Source organism: Danio rerio, chromosome 2 (genome assembly GCF_052040795.2).
Source record: "Danio rerio strain M-AB ecotype USA chromosome 2, GRCz13ab, whole genome shotgun sequence".
NCBI classification, from domain to species: Eukaryota; Metazoa; Chordata; class Actinopteri; order Cypriniformes; family Danionidae; genus Danio; species Danio rerio.
Genome location: NC_141022.1, coordinates 37,808,375 through 37,830,563, shown reverse-complemented (window position 1 = coordinate 37,830,563; position 22,189 = coordinate 37,808,375). Strand labels below are relative to the sequence as shown.

At 34.0% G+C, this 22,189-nt stretch overlaps 1 protein-coding gene and 1 long non-coding RNA gene across 2 annotated transcripts in view; one reads left to right on the top strand and one right to left on the bottom strand.

Moving 5' to 3' along the window:
* The window catches only part of brinp2 (BMP/retinoic acid inducible neural specific 2), a 179,018-nt gene that overhangs the window by 72,980 nt on the left and 83,849 nt on the right, over window positions 1-22,189 (top strand). The window contains 2 exon segments of the mRNA NM_001309831.3: window positions 15,772-15,962; window positions 19,760-19,941. Of these exon segments, the coding sequence (NP_001296760.2) occupies window positions 15,772-15,962; window positions 19,760-19,941 (373 nt within the window).
* Window positions 16,718-21,030, bottom strand: LOC147846410 (uncharacterized). Its single transcript, XR_015478712.1, has 2 exons — window positions 17,106-21,030; window positions 16,718-17,008 (listed from the first exon to the last, which is right to left on the bottom strand). It is a non-coding gene; the product is annotated as an uncharacterized LOC147846410 (long non-coding RNA).

The window sequence follows — 22,189 nt, the reverse complement described above, 5'->3', positions numbered from 1 at the left end:
TTGATCATCTTTGTACTCAGGAGACCCAGAGTTCTCGTAACTTATTCAGAACATGTGTTAGGGCTTCCCGTACAATAATACACCCAAAACACAGTCTGCTGTTATTACAATGCATTACAATAATTAGTTACTCACTTAAACAGAAACTAGCTACTTTTTATGGTAAGTGTTGCGTTACATTACTTTTGAGTTGGTTTCGCTTTACTTTTTATTTCCTGGCTGAGGCTTGATCTCTTTCAGAACGTCTTTTTTTTTCAATTGGAAAAGCTCTGCAACTAGTAATGCACTGTAAAACCTACATTTACCTTTAAAAAATACATGAAAACTATATAGTTAGGAAAATGCTATCTGAGAACGTCCTAACCCCAGAGCTTTATATGCCATATATACAGATTATTGAAGTTTAAAATCATTCAGTCAAAATACTGGATACATTCTTTCATTGACTGCATGATTCACTGTGAATAATTTCATTTTAATTTAGCTATTAATTTTTTTAAAAGCAAATTAATTAAACTAATAATTAACTTGTGCTACATTTTCAAAAAAGTAGTACTATTATTACGTAACTCGTGTTACTTGTAACGGGTTACCCCCAACATAGTGAGGAAGCGTTGTCTCTCAATAACAAGATATCTTGACAATAGGGAAAGAGTTAAAAGTACTAGTGTGCATAAAATCACATTATTTTGTGTTTACCTGCAAGAGACTATACGTAAATGTGAGATCTTTTAATCACTGTGTATATCGCAAATTGATTTACCAGTCGTAATCTGGTACTCATGCTCATGCCAATCTCTGGCACCTTACTATATGAGAACATAAAACAGCTTAACTTTATAACTACACACTAAGAATAATTTATTAAGCATAAACAAATAGTTAACTCGGTATCTGTTATGCACAAACTCTACATTCAAAGATGTTAGTAAGCAGTTTATAAACACATCTACCAATGCTGTATTTTTGACTTACAAGCACTTGTTTAATCTGTTTAATGGTTGTGTTTTCATACTTTCCTAATGATAAAATGTTTCATTACTATGAATTATTGCATTATTTACAAACCAGTAATCGAAGAATAGTTGGTAGTTTCTTTTTTTAGATCATTCAGACTGCGTAGGTAAATGATTAATAAACTATTCAAATCAACAATTATATATCTTATTTTTTCAGGCATACATTAATTAGATACTTTGTGTGTTAATAAATGCTTTATTAACTCAACTTCATCCAACATGTGATTTTTAAGCTATCATCACATCTTGTACACAGAAGCTCCATCTCAGAACAACGCATCAAAACAAAAGTCTGGCACAATTTTAGTTTTTAGTTTATTTTGAGACAATTTAAAGAGTTTGTAAAATATGCATTTTGCTAATTTTTTTATAAATTGTTGTTGAATTAAATGTTAAGTTTGATTCCAATTAAGTGATCATTATTTTGGATTACTAAAATGTACTTAAAAACTATTAAAGAGCAGAGTTCATTAAAAGTAAAACAGGATATAACAGGATATATATATATAATATATATATATATATATATATATATATATATATATATATATATATATATATATATATATATATATATATATATATATATATATATATATATATATACTGCAATTCATCAACTCGCCTTTGGGCTCCAGGAAATAGAGATGTTCACTGACTGCAATGGTAAATTGGCCAATTTTACAGCCGATAAAAACATGTTTACAGCCTGGTACAAAAGATGGTTTTAGTGCATATAACCAATATTAGCCTTCATGACAACTGTGAGGGGTTGAATATTTGTATAACTCATCCGTTTAGTTTATATTAAGTTATATCAGATCTGCATAATTAAGGGCGTGGCCACTTGAATGACAGCTATGTCTCGCTGGTCACCATCACGTCACCTTAGCTCATTCCGGCTGATTACATACGTCGTATTTTTGTTTTGTTTCATGTGGCTCTACACAGTCAATTGCCTTTTGGAATTGTTTTCTACAATTATCAGATAATATGGCATGCTGTGTGCACTTAATTGTGCTCACAAACCATTAAAGTTGCCTCTATTTCCCAGGTGAGTGAAATTATATACTTATATAAACTTATATATCTATAAATGTGTTATTTTACTTAAGACGATACATCATTTATAATTTGCTTTATAACTGTAAAGCACTCCAGAATCTGACAGATTGATTAGCTGTAGGCTATAGCGCAGTTATCTGAAATGTTGTCATATGGTGTTATGCTGGATTTCATAAATAGCCTTGTATTTACTAACAGAGACTATATTTAAAGTATTTATAGGTCATTTGCATTTTCCTCCTGTAGAAAAACATCATAAAAACAATGCCTAGATGCTTTGTTGCTTAAATGCTAGCAGGCATCTGTAGCTCCTCTGACAGTCCGCCTCTTTGCCTTTGTTTGATATCCCCCAGTCAATGCGATGACACGTGAACAATATGGCGATGGTTGGCCATGGCTACTTGTAGCTTCATTTGCTCTCTTCAGAAACCTATGGGTGACATCACGGATACTACATCCATATCTTTTACAGTCTATGATCCAAACCAGCAAATTAAGCATCAGTCTGGGTGACACCCAGGCACAACCAGGCCCGAATTACAAATAATAGCATCTACTGTATAAAAGTGGATGTTTACAGCTTAAAGGAATGTGTATGTCCACATAAAACAAGACCACATAACGCAAAACAGTACAGAAAAAGTGTGTTTGGTGCATTACTGTGGCTGACCTCAACTCCTCCAGGGGTGTTTGGCCTTTTCGCCTGCTTCCTCTGCCCCCCGCCGTCACGCAGCCGACTCTGTCCAACTCTCTCTCCGCTCTGCAAATTCAGAACCCAGCATGCCTACAGCAGCTGGGCAGAGAAAGGCCCACAGCACAGTGATGGACTCAGTGAGGGGGAGACGAGCCTCTGCCAGCACTGTTTGAAAGGCTGTCCTGTAAGCCAAAGAGTCCGTGTGGGTGTCTGGGTGTAGGCGACTCTTCTGTATGTGCCTCACCATTGTGTAAACAAAACCACTGACCTCCCTCCGCAAAGACAGGACTTCAGCCGGTCACTGCACCTTCTCCTTTGATATGACAACAGATCAGGAATTCCAGGAAGAGCAAGTGAGTTGTACATCACAAGAGCAGAACACCAGCGAGCACGGTTCCTTTTACTGCCTCCATGGGCACCGCTCCCCTCTGGGGGTTAACACTGCACCAAAGGATCCCCGGCAGAGTGGATTCTATGGTCTTTAGTCATACTGCCAGCACCGATGGGGATTTTTCTGTTGTGAATGGAAAGAGATGTGCACTCGCATTAGTTTTTCTTTGTTCCAAGGCTCTAGCAGCAGTTGACATTTAAATTCTGAAGTTGTTCAATACGGAAGCATCTGCGAGTTCAATAGAAAGAGAAATACGTAATCAAAACAGAGATGTCTGCTTTAAAAGAGCTTGCTTATATAACTTACAGACATCCTTGAATTTGCTTGATGTCTCATTCTAATCGTTGCACTTTCTGAAAATGTAATGCTTTATTTTGATGCTCCTCTTGTTTAGACATTCTATTGAATATACTGCACAGTAAGTCACCTTGCAACTGCATGCCAGCTACCAGTTATTAGAATAATAGTAGCTGATGTGCATTCAAATTTACACCTGCCATTAACATGTTAAGATATATTTCTTTAGTTGTAATTCTCGTGATTTCAGGTAGAAAGCAGTGAAGTAACCAACTATGCAACTACATGCCAGCTACTGTACCAGTTATTAGAATAATAGAAGTAAGCTGATATGCATTCAAATTTAGACGTGGCAATAACATGTTCAGATGCATTTCTTCAGTTGTAATTCTCATGATTTCAGGTAGAAAGCAGTAAAGTAACCAACTTTGCAAATACTTGACTTCTAGCAGTTATTTGAATAATAGAAGTCGGCTGATTTGCATTCAAATTTACATCTGCCCTAACATGTTGAGCTGCATTTCTTCAGTTATAATTCCTATGAAATCAAGTAGACAGAAGTATCATCATTTTTGGTGTCTTATAAAACGTCCCAAATTAGTCATGTGTTATGTCAGCAGGAAGAGTATAGGTGACTTTTTTGTGGCTGTTCAAACTAATTTGACCACATGAGCATTTACACTACAAGGCAAACCAATCGCATGGGTTTAATATCTCTGGAAATGCACTAAAGCGAAAAAGCTGAAAACATTTTCTACTATTCCCATCTTATACCTGTATTTGGTGTCATCCACTTGTGATTGTAAGGATGACAATGCATTACCAGGTGTAAACAGACACTAGTTAAACTAATTGTAAGTATAACCGTCTACTGAGTTACCAACTGTAAAGAATATCTAAAGCACACCATCAAAACAAAGTTTTACAGTGGGCTTAAAACTGTAAGTGCTAGCAGTTTATTTTGATGGACACCAGAAGCCATTCTGCTGACTATAAGTGTATTTTCAAATACATGTTAACCTTTGTGAGTTTATTTTGCTGAACATAAAAGAAGATATTTAACATCCATAGTAGGAAAACAAATACTTTGGAAGTCAACAACCCACACTGTAAAAACATTTGTACTTATATCTTATTTTTTACGCAAACAAAATGAACAATAATGGGTGTTAAATTACAGAAATTTACAGAAGAATAACGGCCATTAATGTACAGAAATTTCTTTAAATTTAAGTATCTGATAAATTTCTGTAATTTAACGTTATTTTGCGGTCTTTTTAATGGCTGTTATTTTATGGGGGTTTTTTTCAGGCACCCCAGCTGCAGATTGTTTTTTGCTGTGCAGGCTCATTCAGAAAACGTACCGCTGTATACATTTCTGTAAAGTGGCAAATACGTCCTAGGAGCTACGTTTTTTGCAGTTTTTGATTTTGCAAATCCATCAGAGACCGATGTCCAATCTTTTTGAGATCTCAAACTTGGCGAGCTAACTGGACAAATTGGTTACAGCGGGAAAGTTGTCCATACGAAGGTAATCAGTCAGGTTATCAGTAAGATAAGCTATATAAGTCAGTGGGTTTAGCATCTTTTATTTTACAAAATATCTTAATTTGTGTTCAACAGAAGAAAGAAACTCAAAAAGATTTTGAACAAGTAAAAAGGGTAAGTAATTTACGACCGAATTGATTTTTTTGGGAGGTGAATTATCCATTTGTTTTCAGTTATCCAATAACTAGTGGTTAATTAAGATGTTCTGCTGCTTCGACCTGATTTTAACATGTACTCAAATGCATCTCTTATGACCACTTCTGTTCAGATTTCATAACCACCCCTTTTCCGTTCTGTATTTTGCTTATTTTGTATCATCTCCTTTGCAGAAGAGTTCAATACTGAATGAACAAATTCATGTTTACACGGCTTATGATTTAGCAAAAGAATATGCATGCAAATCGAATATAGTGGATGAATACAGCAACACTCAAAATGATCCCATTTTATGCCTGTATTTAAGATTGTTTATTCTTGTGATAAGATTGTCAAAAGCGCCAGCTGTAAACAAGGCTTATTCTATCATCCTAACCTAAAATAAACTCTACTACTGTTAGTAGAGTCTACTAATACTCTACTACTAATACTCTAATTATTAGTTGACATGCAGTTGCAAATTAATTACATCCGACAGAATGTCTATCAGAACCAGCAAAAAAAATTAATTAAATTGTATGCAAATTTGACAATATCAGATCAATATCTCTAAAAGTACACTACATGATAAAGTTTTAGGAACAACAAATAAAAACTTGACTTCTAGTTGATCATTTGATATCAGAAGTGGCTAAGACCTCTATGCTTATTTTGCCAAAACAAAGTATGATCATGCCTTGATTTTTATTTCATTATTTGAAATGTACTGTGACAGAAAGGTAAAGGTTTTCAGTTGTAGAAATGCCACTCATTTAGAAAGATTACATTATGGTAATACTTGACAATTACGCTCAATTCATTAAAATAAGATCATGTCACAAACTAACATAAATAAAACAACAGTTATTAATCTTGGTTCAAGCTCATTTCTACATATGCTGATACATTTCTTTCAAATTGAACAAAATAGCATTGCTTAACGGGTTAGGAAAATACTTAAATGACAAATTAGCTATAATAAATGAAACAATTACATTATTTAATCAATTATACTATTTCTCACATATTGCTAAATAAAGTAGGTATTTAGCTGTAGGGGAAAAGATTTGCATGAAGTAATACAACTTCAAGTAACTTATTTATGACTACAAAAGGTACCTGAAGCATTATTGTTTCCATGTGAGACCTTGGGATAATGTATTATCTCCCGTTTGTGTTATTATCTGTAGACCATCACACCTTTGGTGCTGCACTAGGTGACGGCACTGAAGACCATCGGGATGCCGCACAATAGGGATTTAGTAACCTGGTAGCAGCTGGTTTCCAAAGGCAACAAGTATCTGCAAATCAAATCAAACACAAAGACGTAAGCCATAAGCAATTGAGACACAATTTGTTGTTCTCATAGGAAACACAAGATGAATCGTGTCATGTAGCTGACACTGGTCCATAAAGTAGAATTAATAAGCCAAATGGATTGCAACCTCGAAGATGCTTGCATGGAATTATAATGGGGGAAAACAAGATACAGAGGCTTGAAAAGAAATGCCTTTGTGTTCCGTCGACTTGATGCAATTTACCACTCCAATCACTCACCAAAGGATATTTCAGAGGCATTTTGAAAGAAATTGTCTGAGCTGAGTCAAAACTCGCGTTCTTTCTATTGAAGTTTGCCAGTGTAAAGTTTTTGCTGAGCGGTTTCATTTTGTTTCTGTATTGTGTAGCTCTGGTTTTTTGCTGAAAGCATGATTTTGTCATTTCTTATTTGCTTAACTTATGCGACTAATCCTTCTTTAAAAATCTATAGTTAAAGCTGCTTTCACAATACAATGCAGACCCTGGTGGGAGATTTCCTAAGCTTATTTTCTAGATGATGCCCTCAGAAAAAAAGGGGGAAAAAAAAGAAAAAAAAGCAGCATGTGCCAATGTTTTAGTTCACTAAACAGAAGCCTTTGAAGTTGTGCATGAAACGGAGGGTTTAAAGAGAGAAATAAAAAAAGAGCAAAGACAGAATGGGATATTTAGACAGATTGTGACATTTAAGCTTTTGGCTGAATAGGTGAACAAACTGTTTAGAGTGATTCAATAACCATCTGTTGAAACCATGCCATATTTTCATTATAGATTTTTCAGAACGCACACACACAAATGGAAAACCTTTAGACATACACTGAAGTCAGAATTATTAGCCCCCCTGTTTATTTTTTCGCCAATTTCTGTTTAATGGAGAGAATGTTTTTTAACACATTTCTAAACATAATAGTTTTAATAGCTCGTCTCTTACAACTGACTTATTTTATCTTTGCCTTGATGACAGTACATAATATTTTACTAGATATTTTTCAAGACACTTCTGTACAGCTTAAAGTGAAATTTAAAACTTTAACTAGGTTAATTAGGTTAACTAGGCAGGTCAGGGTAATTAGACAAGTTATTGTATGACCAAAAATATATACAGCTTAAAGGGGCTGAAAATTTTGGCCTTAAAATGGCTTTTAAAAGATTCAAAACTGCTTTTATTCTAGCTGAAATAAAACAAACAAGACTTTCACCAGAAGAAAAAATATTATCAGACATAGTGTGAAAATTTCCTTGCTCTGCTAAACATCCTTTGGGAATGATTTAAAAAAGAAAATAAAAATCAAAGGGGATTTAATCATTCTGATTTCAACTTTACTTGACTGAAGCCTGTTTAGGAATTGTTTTACTTTAATCATGTACCATCAAGTGTAAATATTCACTATTCTGGAATAAATAGAGGGTTAGTTGCCATACAGTACGTCCTTGAGCTTGAAAAGGTTCTATAAAAGTAAAAACATGCCATTTGCTTCTTCAAGGAGCCATTTGTATCTGACTTCACTCTTGAAATTTCCTTAGATTGTGAAATAAAATAGATTTTTCATTAATAAATTATATTTTTGATCTCCATGCTTTATGTTATTTGGTAAAACGTGTTTTAAAGGTCAAGAGGAAAAAGAAATGCATATAAATCTGCAATTTCTGGAGAAAGTGCACTGGAGTAAAACATTAGAGATTTCTGTAAGGAGCCCAGTAAATGTCTCTGTGTCTGCAGGAGAGAAAGGAGGCAATATATCATACTTACAGTACTTTAGTTGACAACAAGTTCTTATTTTATTTTAGAGATAGACAAAAGTCCATATGCACTGGGAACAAACATTTCTCAGAAGCTCTGAGAAACTGATAGTCTGTCACTCCAGTTTAATATATGTCAGATCTGATCTGTTTTCATAGGCAGGTAAAGTGTTAAGGTCATTATAGTGAACATGATGTCCATGTAATGCAACGTTCAGGAACTGCAGACGAAGTGATACTCAGGTCTTATAGGAATACACCTTCAACACTTTTTTTCTGAGGAATGCAGAATTGTTCTTGTATTGAAATGCTGCAAAATGCCCCCTTTGAAATTTTCAGGAATGCAATATAGATAGTTTTATATGTTGTTCTATAACTTTTTTCCTGCATTGAGCATTGAAGATAAATCTTTAGATGAATACCATTGACAACCATCCATTTAATAATACGTGAATGTGGGCTGAAGCTATAAATCTCCAATATTTATAAGAGATTGTAAAAAGATCATAAAAGCAATCAATGTGGGTCCATATCCCAAGTGAGTCATTAGATAACTTTGTGTGAGGAACACAGTGAAAGTCATTATTTACTTGGTCTCACTGGCATGTTCATAAGTAAAAGTCTGATTCATGAACCAATGTGTTCTTTGAAATTGTGGTAATGAAGATTAGCTGATCCCATTGGAGGATTATGAAAGAACCACTGTAAAAATTACAGTCGATTTCTCATAGAGTTATTGCATGATTTAGAAAGCGCTGGAATGCGATGTAATATGAACATCTTGTGAACAGCTTTAAATAATGTTTTAATATAGAGATAATTCAAATTCACTCAAAAAATAAAATAAATAAATAAATAAATAAATAAATAAATAAATAAATAAATAAATAAATAAATAAATAAATAAATAATAATAATAATAATAATAATAATAATAATAATAATAATAATAATAATAATAATATTCTGGATCTTTAAAAAAAGCTGAACATGTCCAGAAGCTTTTTGAAACAACATGAGGGTGACTAACCTTTTCTTATCTATTTTAGATTTTAGATTAATTTATTTTTCATTCTATAAAACTGGAGTGCCCAAAGTTTTTTATATAAAGGGGCAAAAATCAAATATCTTTAAGAGCTGTGGGCCAAGGATAAATATACCAAACTATATTACAATAAAGTTGCCATGGTTAATTTCCTAATTTGTTTCATATTTTAAAAATAAACCAAAACATAACTTTAAATCATATTAAATAATGCAGTAGAACTGTTAAAATTCATTGAAAACATATTGCAATTAAATTATAACAGAGAACAGCGGAGTTCAATGCTAAACACACTGATCAGGCAGAATCTGCCTTTGCCTTGATTTGCCCACCAAAGTCTCTGCAGAGTCCTCTATCCATCAGATGACAATATGTACATTTAAACTAATCTGATCAATTTGCAATATTTAATTGACACATTTAATTTCAATCAGCTTTTAAAAATAAAACAAACAAACAAAATGTCACATTAGATTTGAAATGACAGACTCTAAACCATCCCCATCATTCTTATTCTCTTCTCAGATGGTATGGCGGGCCAAATCAAAGGTTACATTTGAACCAACTTTGGTCCGTGAGCCCTAGTTTGGGCATCTCTGCTCTAAGATATATTGTATGACTTTTTTTAAACAAACATAGTTGTTAGGTGGAGCATTTTTTTTTGGCATAAAATAACAAAAATAGGGCCATGTTTTTAGTTTATATTCATTTTTTATTTTTTTACTTTATAAAAGTGGAAAAATAACAAAAATAAAATAAGTGAAATAAAATGAATAATATAATTTTACTTAAATCCACACCTAATAATTATACAATAAATCCAGAGAATTTTTTTTAAGTTAAGATAAGTGGTCTCTTATTTTTTAACTGTATATAAAAATAATAATAATAATCTGACATTCTACCAACTTCTATTCCATCAACATTTTTTTTTTCAGTAAACAGTATTGTTGCATAGTTGTTCTTTAAATGATTTTATTACCTCCAATCTTTTCATTTGCTTCTGCCAAGTGGTTAAATGTTAAATTTCAATAATTTTTTTTTTATATTTTTTGTAATTTTGTCTTCTCCTAAATTTTGTATTTTTACCCATGAGACCAGGTTGAAACTATCACTTATTTAATTTCCAAAAATCTTTCACAACTGCCATTAACAAACTGAATAACTTTCATTATGTTAGCATACACTATTAAATACAGTTGAAGTCAGAATTATTAACCCCCCTGAATTATTAGCCCCCCTGTATTTTTTCCCCAATTTCTGTTTGAAGAGCAAATTTTTTTCAACACATTTCTAAACATAATAGTTGTAATAACTCATTTCTAATAACTCATTTATTTTATCTTTGCCATCATGACAGCAAATTATGTTTTCCTAGATATTTTTCAAGACACTTCAATACAGCTTAAAGTGACATTAAAGGCTTAACAGGATTAATTAGGTTAATTAGGCAGGTTAGGGTAATTAGGCAAGTTATTGTATAACAATGGTTAGTTCTGTAGACAATCGAAAAAAATATAGCTTAAAGGGGCTAATAGTTTTGACCATAAAATGTTTTTTTTTAATTATTATTAAAACTGCTTTTATTCTAGCCAAAATAAATAAAATAAGACTTTCTCCAGAAGAAGAAAATTTTATCAGACATACTGTGAAAATTTCCTTGGTCTGTTAAACATTATTTGGGAAATGCAAAAAAAAAATTCAAAGGGTTTTTTTTTTCTCAATATGCCATCAGCTAAAGAAACAAAGTTGTAATTTCCAATGTAAAATGTATTATCCAAAGACCTAAATGCACTGACTGAAAAAAGTTAATTAGAGCATTTAGCTCTGTGACTCCTGTTAAGTAATAAGGTACAGAGCTCATTTCAATGTAAAACCAGTTCTTCTACTTGACTCTGGGAAAAAAAAGCCATCTGTGTGCAACACAATACTTCATCCCATTAAAAACATTGCCCAATTTGCTACAAAAAGATTTTAAAAAAACAACTCGAAAACGGAACACTAATGGCTACTTGACAAGTAATATATATTTTGCTCCAGAAAATGCTTTAAGGATCTCTTGGAGGAAATGTTTAACTGTCTTAAATTAGCGAGGAAGTGTTATGAGGCACCTATTACAGTGCTGAGCAAAACACAGCTCCAGAATGCATCGCCAGCACAGGTTCACAAGGGAAAAGAAAGAGACTCTAATTGCTATTCAGATTTCCCCTCCTTCATTCACCAAACTCTGCATAGCACTAACCACCATCCACAAGGAATTCTAAAGTGGTAACAATGACTTTGCTATTCAGTTCAGCCTTGAGCAGAGGACGGAGCATTCATTATATGCATCCGATAAAGCCGTGTGTCTGTTTTAATGAGTGAAAAGTTTGAGAGGTGAGGACCTATTTTCAGAAAGCGCACATGCCATCCTCCTCTTGATTGGCAGGCTCATGCGCAGGCCAGAAGACCCAGTTTCAATCCACCAGAGCAAGGTGTTGCAGATCAGCAGTTCTGTGTAAGTGTGTGCTGTGCAGACGCAGCCTGCAAGTTAAATTCGGCATGAAGCTGAATTTGTTATAATCTTTTCTTCCTTGTTATGATGTATAAAGAGAGAAATGTAGGGCAGGTAAGGGAAGGCGATACAGCAAAAAACTATTTATCCAGAACTTTTTTTGTTTTAATGTAAGTACAACATGATTCAATTAACTTTCTATTTATTTAAAGCTTGTAAAACTATCTAGATATAGAAAGGCTTTCCAAGTGTAATAAACTTCTTTGTATGCAATTTTAACGTAACATTTCTCGGCCGCTACAGGCACCGATATTGGTCAGTTAAGTACAACTTATTTTTTCTTCACTAAACTAATTGAACAAGGATTCATTTAACATTCAAATGTGCAACATTTTAAAGGAGGGAAAGGACTTAACAATGCTGAAAAAATATGTCGTACAATATGACATTTCGTTTTGTAGCTGTTTTTAAAAAATAAACAGGTAAAATATATTTTCAGATCTAATTCATTCTAATTCTGACAGAAAACAGTCACGCTTTAAACATTTAGGGCCCCATCATACACTCAGTGCAATAAGGTGCAAGATGTGTAAAACGAGATTTGCTGCTATTTTCAGACCAGTTCATTTTCACATTTGGCATCATGTTGTTTAACTAGTAAATCCCTTTGCGCCACTTTGTAAACTCATGAGTGTTCTGGTCTAAAAAGGAGGTGTGTTAAGGTGCAAGGTTGGTTTTTACATAAATATAAAAACCATGACTTCTTCACCTAGGGGTGGGGGTTTATGTAAATTTGCATTTGTGCATTATTATTAGTCGTAGTATTCTTTATTATATGCATACGTATTTATGTTTTAATTAAAACTAGTTTAGATTTGTCCACCTGTCAGGTTTTGGAGACATCTTCATCACCATATGGGGCATAAGATTAGGATGTGTGTTTGGATATAACTCAGTTGTTTAACCACACTTTGTTTTTATTGTGTATTTAATCGTTTGCTGGAACTGAATTTAGAAATTAACATGTTGGCTCATGGATGTCTTCAGTGAAGTGCGTTTCCACCATTTCCATGAAAGGAAAGCAGTAAAGAGTAAAAGTAAAGAGAAAGTAAAGAGGCAGAATGAAGGTGCCTTGTTCTTTATTCTCGCTGCAGATGGTCTGTTTCAACTGTTTTCTCACTAGTAAAGCGTTCTTTTTTTTCACTTACAAAGTCTGCCATGTAAATAGCAAATGTGCCATGGCACAATGCAAGTGACTCTTGAAGGGAATGGGAGATGAGACTCTGATTGGTGTAGTGTATGTTATGCTTAAAACACAACATTAAGAGAATAAGGATTTACTATTATGGTGATATTAAGAATTTTGCAATATATTGTGCAACCCTAATTTTGACTATTCAATATTACTTGGAATACATTTTATTTAATTTATGATAAAACACATTCATTTAATAAAATTAACAAATAATGCAAGGATTGTTGCTTTACGTAAAATAGAAATGTTACAATAGAAATAGAAAATAAATGACTCACTAACGTACAGTAGCTTATTTTTAATGTCCAAGACGTGGTAGTCCAAGCTAACCAATGCAGTTTCATGCAGCACTTGAGCTGATGAACACCAGCTGCTTTCCTCATGCACATCTGACATTTTTTACATACTATATTAGACTGAAGTCTGATATTTTGTAGAGATTATATTTATTTTTTTAATTTTATTTTTTGCATGTATTTAAGGATTTTGCTCTGAGATTGCTTTCATGTAATTAATAAACTACTGACATCGGCTTTAAACATTATAGATAATACTTTTAAATTAATCCAATATTAGCTGATAAATATCGATATCCGATACTTTGGTGCATCTATAATAAATAGTAAACTTCCAAAAATATCCTATATATTCAAAAATGTTATAAAATGAGAAGTTATCACCCAATACATGGATGTGCAGTTTGAGAAGTAAACTCAAAATGACTAAAAGTAACAGTAAATGTTTTGTAAAAAACAAAGACAATAACAAAACCTATATCTGTCACTATCATGATTCATGTACACACAAAATATCTGCCATAGTAGCAGGTTGTTTGCATATTTTTTATATTCCAGTGCACTGTTTATTCAGTTGTTGTTGTTATTGTTATCTCTCTCTCTCTCTCTCTCTCTCTCTCTCTTTTTATGTAAACATACACTTGACGGATTGTTTTGACATTGCATTCATGTCTTCTTGCAGCACTTCACTCATGGAACATTAAAAGCACTCAGTGCTGAAGTTAAAAAAAACAAATAAAACAAATGTTTGCATCTCAAAAGCTTGTATTTCTTTTTTTCTTATCACACTTCTGCATCTCGTGTTTTTCAATGCAAAAAAAAATGCTGTTTGATTTTATGCAAATGGAAAAGAAATTAACTTTTTAAATATATATGTTTAAAAGATGCTTAAATTACACTACAAAGACAAACATACTCTATGGCCCAATCACAATTCTACCCCTTAGCTCCTCCCCTTATCCCTACCCCTCATTTTGCGCGTTCACGTGAAGAGGTAGGAGTGTCCCAATTCTCTTTAGCTTGAAGGCATAGGGCTAAGGGGAAGGGCAAGATACCCCTTCAAACTGAGATTGTTTAGGACCACACTTGAAACCAAGGGGTAAGAAAATTTCCCAGAATACATCATCTGCAATGGCAGCATGGCTGCACACCGAAGTCAGGAGATGTTTTTCATCAAACAAGAATATATTTTAATAAACTTATAATCGCGTTCGTGTTTTACCATCATGCTTGCTATGTATAATCCATAATAAAAACTCCTGTATGGTGTCCCACAACATTCTGACACTCGATGACTCTGGAATACCCTGTCAGTAAAGTCTGTGACTGGGATTGAGCTTTTTACAGTGTCTGCTATGATGTTAATGTTGTTTTTGTGTGTTAACATAAATGAACATGGCCATAATGTAAATGCACAGTACAGTTACGATCTTATTGCCACATTATATGGTTATAACAACATGATATCATTGCCTTCAGTGATTTCTCGAAGATAGTTACCAAAAACAAAAAAAAATGCATAAACAGTCGGCATCATCAATCTTATATGAACCAAGAGATCCCTACGACATATGATGACGCGTGCAGGTGCTGTATTGTTAGGGGTACATTTCTTAGGGTTACATTTTAAAACCCTTCCCTTTCACAATCTGTTTCAAGGGCCAAAGGGAAGGGGTACACAAATAAAATTGGGATTGGGACCATATATTCCGTAATAAACATAAAATGAGAAAAAAGTTTAGACATTTGGTTTTAAAGGCTTACTGCTTAGTACTCTTTAAAACTGTGACATAAACAATAAATACAATCAGTGAAATCATGCTCAACATGTGCTGATACCCAGGTGCGATGCCCCCCTGGTACGGGAGTATTAAAAACTGGAGCATTTTGGGTAATAGTGTCCCCCTCTCCAGCAGAGTTCCAGGTGCTATCAGCCGGTGCTAAAGCCCTTTAATTAAGACCATCTATCATCATTAGCTTACAGTCCGACAGCCACTGCTTTTGTTAATTAACTCTTAGAGATTTCCACCAACCGTATTAAGCCCAATAGGCGAATCCTTTGGGTAGCATTGTCACAAAAGTACAAGCTTTCCTCTATGTACATAACCCCGGGAAAACACTGACTGGGAGTGTTATTAGTTTTATGAAATGCATACAGGGTAGATACAGAGAGCGTTTTGAAAAATGTATGTAGGCATGACGCCAGCATAACAAAAGCTGTCAGTGGCATGGTGTAAGCTCCATTGTGTTTATGAACCCAAATCATGTTTGCCCCGCATTATGATGAGATGCATCAATATTCAGCACCATGCAATATTTATGCATGCTTTATTTGCTGCTGATTTCAGCGTTTTCTCTAGCCCTTACACCTTGTGCATACACAGAGATGTGAGCTCTGCTGTTTTACCAACGAGCGATGAGACAAAATGGGCTCTGAAATCCATTAAAGCACTTAACTGTGTTCATTTTATCTTGCAGGGAGTTTAGTCACTGGAAAGTGAACAGCTTGGTGACAGAAAAGAGAGACTTCTTCAAAGCCCCGCTGCCTTTGGCGCCAGAGTTTTTACGCAACCTCAGGCTTCTGGGGAGAAGGCCGAGTCTTCAGCAGATCCATGAGAATCTGATCAAGAAATATGGCACTCATTTCTTGGTATCAGCCACATTGGGAGGTAAGCGAAAGGGTATTTTGAAAATCCAATAAACATATTCAATAAAACATGAAAATCAGTCATTTGTGTGTCTTTATCAAACGTTATATGCATAGAGAGCATATTCAATGAAAGTGTGTTAAAATTGTATAGCTCACCAAACTTTTGTGAAAATATTCTATATTCTAAACTGTGCTTTCTTAAATAGAAAAAAAAAGAATAACAATAAATTATATTTTAAAATGAGGCAGCACAGTGACTCAGTGTTTAACACTGTCACCTCACACCAAGAAGGTTTCTGGTTCAAGTCCCATGTAAAATATATGCCGGAATAGTTGGTGGTTCATTTCGCTATGTCGACCATTGATAAATAAAGGACTAATAAAAAGGAAAATTAATGAATAATTTATTTAAAATTATAAAAAACTATGTGTGGTGACATGGTGGCGCAGTAGGTAGTGCTGTCGCCTCACAGCAAGGTCACTGGATTGAGTCTTGGCTGGGTCAAATGGCGTTTCTGTGAGGAGTTTTCATGTTCTCCCTGCTTTCGCGTGAATTGGGTAGGCTAAATTGTCCGTAGTGTTTGAGTGTGTATGAGTGTGATTGAGTGTGTATGGATGTTTCCCAGAGATGGGTTGCAGCTGGAAGGGCATCAGCTGCGTAAAACATATTCTGTGTATGTTGACGGTTCATTCTGCTGTAGCGACCCCGGATTAATAAAGGGATTAAGCCAAAAAAAATAAATTTAGGAATAAAAACTAGATGTGGTTTAAATGACAATTATAGTACAATTCTGTGCAAAAATACTGTTTTAAAATATGGTAACACTTTATTTTGATGGCCCATCTGACTATTAGTACACTGTAAAAACCAAAAAGTTAAGGTAACTCAAAGCATTGCAAAAAACCATTTAAGTTTAAAAACTAATCTTAATGAGTACTGTGAACTTAATCCATTTGAGTAAATGAAGCAATTTGAGCACAGTAAAACTCAATAAATGAAGAGAACTCAAAACAACTGAGTACTTTGAAAGGAAACCGATTGCTACAAACCATTTGTGTTAAAAACTAATAATAATAATAATAATTATATATAATAAAATATAATACAAATATTTTTATTAAAATTATTAAAATTATAATTATTATTATTATTATTAAAAACTAATCTATTTGAGTACTTTGAACTTACTTCATTTAAGTTGACTTAATGAGGTATTTAATTAACTCACTACCTTCAACACTGAGTTTAATACTCCTTTCAAATGAGTAGAATTAAATTTCTGTCAATTTTGAGTTAACTACACTCATTTCATTTGATAAAGTTGACTGTTGGGTTTTACAGTTTAGACTATTGCTTAATATCTGTTGATAATAATCTCCTTCAACTGACCATTAACTGACTACAAGAAACTTAGCAAGTACATGTCAACTTAAACTAACCCTAGCCCTTACCCTAACCTAACAGTCTATTTATAATCCAGTTATAATTAGTTGGCAGGTAGATGCAATGTAACGTAAATTCAGCAAACGGATCATCAAAATAAAGTGTGACCAAAATTGTTCAGTGATAATGCTTTGTGGCCTTATATCATAATTTTAAATCATAATTGTCAATATATGACACGTTTTAGCTGTGTAATCATAATCATCTTTTATATATTAGAGCTGTACACATATAACAGAGTATTATTATTAACAGTTATTAACAATAATAACTGAGTTTTAATAAACACATGCCTGTAGCCTGCCTGGTTTTTTCAAAAAGTAGACCATTTTGCTGTTATTCGCCTCATTTTCTGTTTAATTATGAGGTTTAAATTCTGCCTTTTAGTGACGTTTAAGCACTAAAATTAATTTTTTTTGCTGGATTAGCTTGTCAGATGGCCATCATAACCACACATTTTCATCTAGTCGTCATGACCACACGTGCCCCTAGCTGCCTGCACTCTGAGCAGTCCCACTTTTTTCATTCATTTATTTGACCAGAGCCAAACCTTTTTGCAGCCTGCAGGTTAAGGATTTCCAATAAATAAATCTATGAAGTCCATTTCTTGTCAGATGTTGACTTTTAATCTGCACTCAGAAATACACAAATTAAAGTAAAGTAAACAAAATACAACCTCAAATTTCAACCATTACGGATGCGGTAAAGAAAACTGTGTGACTCTGCTGTCTTCTAAAGAACGCACTGCCGCCAGATTTAACAGAAGCAGTTCTTAAAGATCCTGCACACAATTTTTAACATTCTACATATTCTCAATGCAAAATGCACAGATTATCCATCTGAACATGAGATGAATATTCTAAGTTCTCAAATGTAAACAATTCAAAACAAAAATAATAAAAAACTGAAATGCATTATATAACATTAAATCCAAACAAATAGGCTCCTACAACATATATTTAAATACCGCAGAAAGGAAATCATGATGTTTTAAAGAATAGTGTTGGAGATTTACCCTTTAATGTTCTCATATTTATGATAAATATTTGAAGTGATAAAGCAGGTATTTCCTTGAAAAAGACATGATAGTGTCAATAAAAAATTCAATTCATTTGATTTTAATCTTTATTTTATACATGTAGCTTAATTATTTGTATTTATTTGATATTTTTTCATTTCAAGATTTGAATATTTATGAGCCCTAATTCTTACAGAAAATAGATTCAGATACTGTTAAACATTACATTGTGTTAGCTGTTCAAATACATCTTCACTGTAAAGTACTGAATTGGAAAAGACGTTATTCAGTCAGTCGTGAACTGATTTGGGCTGGTCTAAGGCTTGAAACTCAAGGGCTGAAAAGGAGTCCCACTCTAGCCCTGGTCAAACCTAAGCAACCACCAACACATGATTCTGCTTGGTCTTAAAGCCTCCTTTGATAAGTTTTTGGTATTTTTTACAACTTATTATGGCATACCAATCAAAATAGGAAATATTAGCACATGTATGGGACAAATACTTCAGTGTCAGTGAGGAGGGGTTCGAAAGACCCAAACTCCCCCTGGCAACAGGCCTGAATAATAAGGTTCCAGAGAAAGACTGGAAGGGCATTTTTAATAAATCATTTTATATAATCTTATATAAACAGATTCTGACATCCCTGGCATAAGTGTAGTCATTATTAGACAGCATTTTTTTCTCTTTTCCCTCTGGCGCCCAATTCAAAAGTAGGGCAGCGTGTCCCAGTGGTGAATTCAAACCCTTCAATGTTTCTTTAGCAAAATGTTGCACGTTACGACACTAATTATGATGTCACTTATTGGAGGATGTATGCAGTGAAGCTGCAGAAGTTCAGCGACAGGGGAGACGAATGAGGTGGTAAAGCTACCGCGAATGCTGGTAATTAACAGCTCAAAGCAAAGGAAATGAGGGGACCATGCTATAGTGTGCATACTAAACAGACTGAAACTAATAACGGTACTCAAACTCAACACACACACAGAAACAAGAGACGCTCCTCAAGAATATATATCTGAATTTCAGGCTCAGCTTTAGATGAAATGAAAAAAATAAGCATTTAAAAAAAAATTGATCTTCAGAAGATATCTGCGGTTATAACAACCTCCCTTTGGGATAAACTCCCTTTCGTGTATTCCCTTTACCTTGCTTCAAAATCGTTATTGCTTCTTCGCTTACCTTCAGTTATTCATATTTAAAAGCCTTGAAAACTCAACAGTTCAGGCTAAACGATTATATGAAAGACATACGAGAGTACACTTTTGACAGTCAGAACAGAACTCCGTTGTTTTGCTGAAGATTGTCATCTTGTGAAGGCTTTTGTCTCATGGTTTGGTTTCTGCATCTTTCCCAAGGAGAGGAGTCACTCACAATTTTCTTGGACAAACAAAAGCTGAGCAAAAAATCGGAGGGCAACGGAAACAGCTCCGTGGTCTCACTAGAAATCTTGCACCAGTTGGCGGCGTCGTACTTCACAGACAGAGAGAGCACCCTGAGAAGACTGCACCACCTGCAGATCGCTACATCTGCCATCAAGGTAACAGATGACACTGATTCTGCCTGTTTCATTGAATAAAAAACAAAATGGGCCAGTGGCGACTTTTCTGATAAATGCTATTACAGTTAGAAATGTTCAATGGGTGGCATTACAATAACGTTTGATTTTCTCCAAAACAGATGATAGTGAATTTGGGAGCATCTTATTTTGTTGATTGTTGTACATACTGTGACAATTCAGAAATTATATGTAAAATCAAAATCTGAAATCACTAAAAGTATTAACATATATAAAAGCATTTTTGTATTGGTGGTGTTTTATTGGAATGGTCATTTCGTCTGAAAACAGAAATGAATTTGTGTGTTTTTTTTGTTTGGAGTTTTGTCCAAAAATGTAGACTAGGACATGTTTTACCAATGTTAAGATATTCAATATGTGATACTACAATCACAGTTTTTGTTTTGGTAGCATCAATTTGTTGCTTGTTGTTGATTGTACATATGTTGACAGAACACAAAATTAAGGGGACAGTAACACCAGTGCATTTTAGATTTAAAACATGTACGTTTTGATACAATTACGCGTGGCATCCAATTGACTCCAACACCTACGACCCACAAAATAGAATGTTTTTAAAATGCTAAAGATTAGGTATTGGTTTGGAAATGCTAGTGTTACACTTAAGCTGCTGTCACACTGGAATTTTCTTCCTATAGACTTCCACTCATAAGCATGCGAATGAAGCAGCCCAGAAACGCAAACTCGTGCGACAAGTGAAGCTCTGGTAAACTGAGACCTGCAAAATCGCATCACGTGATTGCATAAAACCAATCGAAGATCAAAACATAACCTTTTTGTAGAGAAATTAAAAATATGGGCCCCTTTTGGCAGTGCCGTACGACGTATGCTCAAACTCTTGTGTGACCTCTGCTTTAAGCGTAAAATTGGTAGACTTCAAGTGGATGCCAGTCTGGACGAGGAGTGTTTTATTCTAAAACACCATTTTAAAATACATCCAGAAATTCTGAAATAACTAAATAGAAGTAATAAAAACAAACATGAGCGAAAAAAAATATGAGATAAAGGGTTTACATTATAAACAGCATCAGCAATAAATACATTCTAGGTAAAAAAAAAAATATATATATATATATATATATATATATATATATATATATATATATATATATATATATATATATATATATATATATATATATATATATATTGTTTGTAATTTTAATTTGGCCGATTTTAGATGCCTGTGATATTATGGTAAATGGTATTCTTGCCATTTTCTACCAGTGTTGCAGGCATTGTACCAAAAGGCTGTAAAGGCATTGATATTCTAACACATTTTAGCTTATTTTTTGTTTACGGGTATTACCATAAGTTTGCATTTCCTGGGCAATAGTAGGCCTATACTGTTCATATTACTGAGAACAGCATTTAGAAAAAAAAAAAGTATAAATATGTGTGGTGCATTATCTTCTCAGTAGCATAATAAACATAAAATGACATACTTTAAGTGAGAAAACAGCAGCATCTGATAAGAGACGTGGATGTTTGTTTAAACTATGCAGCGTTTCACTGTAGTGTCACATTTGCTTAGAGTATATTACACTTAAACAGTAGGACTGCTTTAAAGCAAACAGCTTTAAAAAATGATACTCAACTATTTGCCCTTCAGTTTCTACAATAAAGAACTTTTCCAGTCTTCTTGTTTTTAAATACAGACATTTGACTTGAACAGAGGAATCGTTTAAAATGGTTTAAAATGCTGCATTCTATGTCTTTCTTGCTATTTGATGTGTTTGTGACAGATCACTTTAGCAAGTCAGTTGAAGCAGCATGTAAACTAATCAGCTCATCCTCCCTACTACTAGTTCCAGCACCAAATAGACATAACTTTTCAATCTTATCACATCTTGTCAGTAGTTTATAGTAAGTACTAGGCTGCGTCCAACACCAACTACTTCTCAGTAGGTATTGCAATTGAATCTAAATGTACTACTCAGCCGTTAGAAAAGTACGTTCTTTACAGTGTGAAAGTGAGCAGTATGAATGGAACTCGGATGTACTACATCCGCCATTTTGTCATGATCTCGTGTCCTACCCACGTCAGTTGCGTTGTTTCTCTCCCATTCATGAATTCCCTCGGGCATCATGGGATAGCATAGCGTCCATCGAATGAGCACTTCAGAATCTTACCAGAAGTAGTAGATCATCCAAGTGCTTCTCGCATACTGATTTTCGAATTCGGACATACTACTCAGCTCCATGCCCC